Source organism: Schistocerca cancellata, chromosome 4, assembly GCF_023864275.1.
Source record: "Schistocerca cancellata isolate TAMUIC-IGC-003103 chromosome 4, iqSchCanc2.1, whole genome shotgun sequence".
In the NCBI taxonomy this organism is placed as follows: Eukaryota; Metazoa; Arthropoda; class Insecta; order Orthoptera; family Acrididae; genus Schistocerca; species Schistocerca cancellata.
Genome location: NC_064629.1, coordinates 928880267 through 928887195, shown reverse-complemented (window position 1 = coordinate 928887195; position 6929 = coordinate 928880267). Strand labels below are relative to the sequence as shown.

The following is a 6929-nucleotide window of genomic DNA, read 5'->3' as shown; positions in this document are numbered from 1 at the left end:
GCGAAACACTAAAAACAATAGGTGAGTTTTGCTATTAGGGCAATGATGGTCGAAGTAAACAGGATACAAAATTCAGACTGACTATAGCAAGGAAAGTATTTATGAAGAAGAGGAGTTTAACATATAATATAAATTTATAACTGTTTGGAGGTCTTTTATGAAGGTATTTGTCTGGAGTGTAACCTTGCAAGGAGTAAAATGTTGACAAGAGAATAGAAGCTTTTAAAATATGATGCATAGAAGACAGCTGAAGATTACACGGTTAGATTGCATAACTAATGGGGTGGTACTAAACAGAATTGGAGAGAAAAGGAATTTGAGGCACAACTTGATGACAAGGGACTGGTTGATAGGACACATTGGGAGACATCAAGGAATCACTAATTCAGTATTGCGGGAAGTGAGGGGGGGCATAAAAATTGTAGAGAGGCCAAGAGATGAATGCAGTAAGAAGGTCCACAAGGGTTTAGCTTGCAGTAGTTACGCGGAGAAGATGAGGTTTGCTCAGGATACGCATGTGGAGAGCTGCATCAAACCAGTCTTCAGACTGAAGACAAGAACAACAACATTATTTAAGTTTGAAAAAATTAACTTTTATTTGCACAGCACACAAACAACTGTTATTACATTATAGTTATGTAATTTATAATGTCAATTGTGGGATGCAGATCGCTGGTAATTGGTAACAGTAGTAGTAACATAGGCAGTACACATCTGCAGGCTCTGTTTATGAATGAAGATGGGTAAATTTAACATTTGTTTCAGCTGTAGAATTTTCAAAAGGTGCAAAGTGACATTATGTATTTGTGTACCTTAATTCTATGTAAATAATTATTCTAGATGTATCCAAATACAGACAAATAAAGTTACAATAAACCTGATACATGACAGGACTTTTTTCATTTTAAATGGAAAGTATTTCATTTTTGGCATTCTCCACCTTCTTAAACTAATTCATAAGAACACTAAGCATAGGTATACTACACAGAGCAGGATTAAATAATTTTACTAATATGTCTAAATAGCTGGAACTACTTGGCACACAAGAAACTTTTTTGAGACTTATGGTTAAAATGTGAAATCATCATAAAATTTCAGTCAACAGTAAATCTGTATCATAAAAATCCAAAAACCCTGCCACGTCTCACAAGGACCACCCAAAAAGAAAAATCTTAATCTAACAGAAAAGAAACTGATAACTACCAATGTCTACAACAACTGTAAGTTATATTAAGTACACAAGAATTTTAACTGATTTTACAGCTCATAAGCAGTATGATGAAGACATCTTATGAAGACAAACATTATCATCATTGCAATAGCTGTTAGAAACTTTGGCTATCACAAGTCATTCAATGCCTGGCTACTAAACATGTTCATCGCAACTGCAATTATCAGTCTCACTTTTACAACGTAAACATTGGATTGTAAGCACAGCATTCAATTGCACAAATGCTGTAACTGATTAAATCTTTCACAAAATCACTTCAGGAATCTAACAGATTTATCACAAATGGCAGGTACTCCAATTTCCTTTCACTTCTTGTGCTACTACACCCTTTTAATTAAAAATTCCAACAAATATATAAACAATAACATAAAGTAAGAGATTTTGCAGCCTTGACTAAATCAATTTTTTAATTTGAACTGCTAAACACTATCATCATCGTAACAGCTGTTTCAGAAACTTTAACTACTACAAATCATTCAGTGTCAAACAGCTCAAATTTTTTCTAACAGGCTACATATCAGATTACATATCCTAACATAATAAAGTTCGTTAAATGCATTTTGCCCCCTAAAATAATTGCTTAGAATTATGGACCACAACAATGAGAGAACAAAAAGCAGGTCTGTCCAGCTGTGTCATTATGTATTTGTACAAGAAGAGTTATTTTCTTCCTCCAATAAGTAATCAGGGATAAGTCAAACAACATCACTTAAATTTATAGTGGAAACGGAAATCAACTAAATATCCAACAGTCAGATACTGATTATTTAGGCCAAAAGATACCTTCATGAAAGCATGAATGAAATGTACTGCAATATTTTATGCAATATCAAGTATTGTGGCATCTGATTTTATTTGTGCTGTTCTCTGACCCTGACAAACAGTACCAATAATCCATGGTTCATATCCTTCCTTTGCAGAAAATTCTCTGATGAACTCTTGAGCTCTAGTTTCATCCAAACAGATCAAGAGCCCTCCTGCAAGCAAATAACCAAAGTATCAAAAACACAAACCAACATGAGCGGGCGTGAATGATCGCTCGCGCGCACACACACACGCACACACACACACACACACACACACACACACACACACACACACACACACACACACGTGCGCGCACACACGCCCTCCAGATTAACCACCACTATGTCTCTGAACCTTAATACCGACACACTATAACTAATGTCGCTTCTTTCACTGCTTCAAATAATGTCAGGGGGTTGGTTGGTTTGTTTAAAGGAGTGGGGGAAGGGACCAAACTGCGAGGTCATCGGTCCCTTGTTCCTGGTAAAATAACTACACAAGGGTAAGAAGAAAAGAATGGAGATGTACGGCAGACGTAGAGACGATATAAAAGATATACTGGCAATGGAAAGCAAAGCATTTCTGAAGAAGAGAAATTTTTTAACATCGAGTATAGATTCCAGTATTAGGAGGTTGTTTCTGAAAGTATTTTTATGGAGTGTAGCCATGCATGAAAGTGAAACATAGACGATAAATAGTTTGGACAAGAAGAGAATAAAAGCTTTTGAAATGTGGTGCTACAGAAGAATGCTGAAGATTAGATGGGTAGATCACATAACTAATGAGGAGGTACTGCATAGTATTGGGGAGAAGAGAAATTTGTGGCAGAACTTGACTAGGAGAAGAGATCGGTTGGTAGGACATTTTCTGAGGCATCAAGGGATCACTAATTTAGTATTGGAGGGCAGCGTTGAGGGTAAAAACTGTATTTTTATTTATGTAAAAAACAACTAAAAAATTAAAATGTTAACTAACTTCTTGCATTTGGATAACATTTTAATTTTTTGAAGAACTAACGTTTTCGGTTTATAAATTTTCAGTAAGCACTATGTGTTGCAAATCGTAAGTTAAATTATTTTTCCCATACATAATAATATATGTAATTGTATCATCTGGAATATTATCATTAAAGAATGCACATAATTTCATTTTTGTCTTTTGAGTAGTTACAACATTCATTCTTGTACACATTAATTATGAAAATTTTGAACAAAATTGAAAGTAAAGTGAGTTATTCTTTTAAAATCACAGAAAGCATCATAAGCTGTCTAAGTTATTTGGTGAATCAAGATTCCACAATTCTTGTGGAAAAACATTTCTTCCATTTTTTAACAGAGAAATTTGTAATTTTACATGATCAAATAAAGAAGAATCAAGGATTTGAATATTTTTTCAATTAGTTTGGAAAACAAGAAATATAAATTAAGGCATATCAAATTCTATTGAATTATAGTAATTAGTAACATATAGTTCAAAATTTATTTTTCCTTGTAATGCAAGAAATTCAACTGTTTGAAGTTCAAAGAAAGAAACTGGAATTTTTGGAGTTTTCAGTCTTTCTTGTTCCAGTTCAAGTGAAAATTCTAGTTCAGATTTAACAACAGGAACACAAATGTCCATACTTTTTACAACGATTTTACCTTCTTTTGGACGACTAGAATTATCATTACCAGTACTCCAACAAAGAATAGAATCTTCTTTATCTTTTCTCAAACTCCAAGTAAAAATTACAGTTAAATCATGTCCAAACATAATTTCTTTAAAAATCCACCAAATAATTCTAGTGGATAAAGATAACTCACTCAAAAGAGAAGAAGTTAAGCAAATAAGAGCTGAAGAAGAAATAAAAGGTTGTTCAACTCTAGACATAATTATCAATCAGTTTAATATTTGATTTTCCATCATATGCAGAAAAATCAGTTCCATAAGTATGAACAACATCAAAACTCGTGTAAAGTTGCGAGCAAATAGAATGAACCCAACCAGTGAAACATTAATTTATGTCTCATTGTTGGAGAAATTTAGATTATTTTTAGTCTTCTCATTCACAGGAAATGAGTAAAACTGGTTATTCTCAATTTGGTTAATGATTTATAAAGGAAAGAAAATTATCAGTTCATTTTTAAAACAACAGTTACACAAGCACCATTGAAGTCTATCAGATCATCATTTTCGTCAATTATGGTTATCTCTAAATTTTCAATAGTATCGAATATTGAAATCTTTATAGGATGATTTGGCTGATAAATTATTGGACCTCCAAATTCAGAATTCAGCTTAAATGAAGCAATAATATTAGTTTTTCAATAAAGATGATTATCTTTAACAAACATTCCTTCAGCCAAATTAAAATTCACATTTATTAACTCAAATGGAATAATTTTAGGAACATCGTTAGCAACAGTTATTTGATTAGGCTCAATAACTTGTTTAATAAATTCTAGCACACTTTAAATATTATTTTCTTTTATATCCATGTATACTTTATCACTTTCAATAGAAATTCTATTTAAAACTATTTTCTTTAATATGAATATTTGGATCTTTTGAATGAACAATTTTTTTGAAATTTTTCAAACTATATTGACCAACAGGAATTTCTATTGTTTCTCCATCACAGTAAAGTTCATTATTTTTCGATGTGATGTTTGGAGTTGAAGTTGAGTAAAATCCAACAAGTGAAACAGTTTTTAAATTTCATATTGCAGCACTTAATCGTTTCTTCAGAACAGAAGGATTATGGCACAATTGAATTAATCAACTCACTTATATTACTAAAAATCATGTAAATAAATGACACACTGGGAGACAAAATTAAGAATTCCAGGGAAAAAAATCAAAAAACAAACATCATAAACTTTTACCAAATTCAATACGATGTGCAATAATTGGACCAAGCGGTTGTGGAAAAACAACATTAATGACTGATAATTGTATTCTAGCAACAGGATAGCTAAATTGGGAAAAAATAATCATTTGGACATTTATTCAAAAAGTTTAGATCAACCAAAATATCAACAATTTATAAAAAGATGTGAAAAAATTAAGGATGAAATTAATGAACAAATTGTTAGTGTAATTGAAAATAACGATGAAATTATTTCATTAGATGTATATGAAGAAAATTCAATGGTTTTTGATGACTTCATTCTTGAAAATCAAGATATAGTTAGAGGATAATCTGAATTTTTAAAATATTTTTAGAGAAGATGATAAATTTAAATCATATTTATCATGAATTTTTTGAAGGAGATTTAAAGTTTGATCAATTTAAAGAATTATGTAGTAAATGTTGGACTAAAGATAAATTCGGTTTTGTCAGGATTTATTTGACAAGAAAAATTAATGGAAGGTAAATATAGTGAAAAGATTAACGATTTTTTTTAACATTGAACATTAACATTAAACATAAAGTGAACAGAACTGATGAATGCAATACAGAAACATAAGCGTTGAATGATAAACACTAAATGCAAACTAAAAACAATGATCATAATTTTATTCTTAATAAATGTCTGCAAAATACAATCCACAAGTTGTTAAAATAGTGAGACAAAATACAAAAATTAAAAGCACAATTAAAAGAAGAGTTTAACTAACGGAAAAAAAACAACCGGAACAGAATATGAAAAATGTAAGAAAGAATATCAACCAGTTATCGATACAATAGAAAAAGTTAAAGAAGAAATCAAAGGTTTAGCTGATAAAGTTTTAAAAGCAACTGAAGAATATAGAGAAGTTCTAAGGCAAATTGTTCCTTATAATAAACATTATTTTAAAGAATTTAATGATATTTCAACAATGGAACATTATGAAAGTGATAAAAGAGATTTCACATTAAGTGATTCAGAAGTACAACATTTATTGAATGAATATGGGGAAGAAATTAAAAACAGAAAACAGTAAAAAGGCAAACAAAAAGCAGCCACGTCAGATACTGTTAAAAAATAAATAAGTGAAAGAATGTTGTTATATATTAATCATAGTGAAGACAAAGTTTTTTGTTAAGGCCTGTTGGTGCATTTAAGTCTTTTGGTAAATTTCCAGTAAAATTTGAAGCAGCTAAATTAACAATTGGTGACAGAACATATGAAGGAACTGCTGGATTAATGACTGTTAAAAAGTAACTATGGGCGATATGAATACACTATTTACAGGTTCTGATTTATCAAATTATGCAGATATATTGATTCAATCAGGAGCATTATATTCTGACAATAATGCAAATAAAAAAAATCAAGTAAAGGTAATAAATATAAATATCTGCTAAAACAAATTGTTGATCTTTATCTTTCTAAAAAATTATCTGATTCAGACGGATAAAGTTGGTGAAGATTTAGTAAAAAATATTCAGAAAAATCAGGCGAATGTATTTGGATTAATGATGTTTGACAATTAATTGACAGATTAGCTGTTATTCATGGTGAAGAATCAGCAGAAAATAAAAATTATAACGAAAAAGTTGGCATAACAAAAATGTTAGAAAAATTTAGTGATTTCATTATCAACAATCCAAAACGTATTACATACTTAATCAGACTTTTGAATAATCTCTCTCATGCATTTTCATAAAGTGAAAAATACAGAAAAGGTTTAGTAAACACTTTCATTAACAAATTACCATTCAAAATACATCTTCCCGGCTATAAATATTGTGGACCAGGGACAAAATTAGAAGAAAGATTAGCTAGAGGACATCAAGGAATTAATCGATTAGATGACAAATGTAAGGAACATAGACATTGCTTATAGAGATAATACAGAATTAGAAAGAAGACATGAAGTAGATAAAGAACATCAATTATTTGCAAAGGAAAGAATGCATGTTTCTGATGCTTCTTTAGGTGAAAAAATTTCTGCAACATCAGTTAGAGGAAATATGTATGGAAAA

General features: G+C 30.6%; 1 protein-coding gene across 2 annotated transcripts in view; it reads right to left on the bottom strand.

Annotated features, from left to right (window-relative positions):
- Positions 1-568: 568 nt before the first annotated feature.
- The window catches only part of LOC126185118 (selenide, water dikinase 1-like), a 165765-nt gene continuing 159404 nt past the window's right edge, over positions 569-6929 (bottom strand). Inside the window, exon 7 of one of the 2 annotated variants that reach the window (XM_049927936.1) lies at positions 569-2208. In XM_049927936.1, the coding sequence (XP_049783893.1) occupies positions 2051-2208 (158 nt within the window). In that variant the 3' untranslated portion in view covers positions 569-2050. The remainder of the gene's footprint in view (positions 2209-6929) is intronic. The other variant, XM_049927937.1, reaches the window with a different exon arrangement.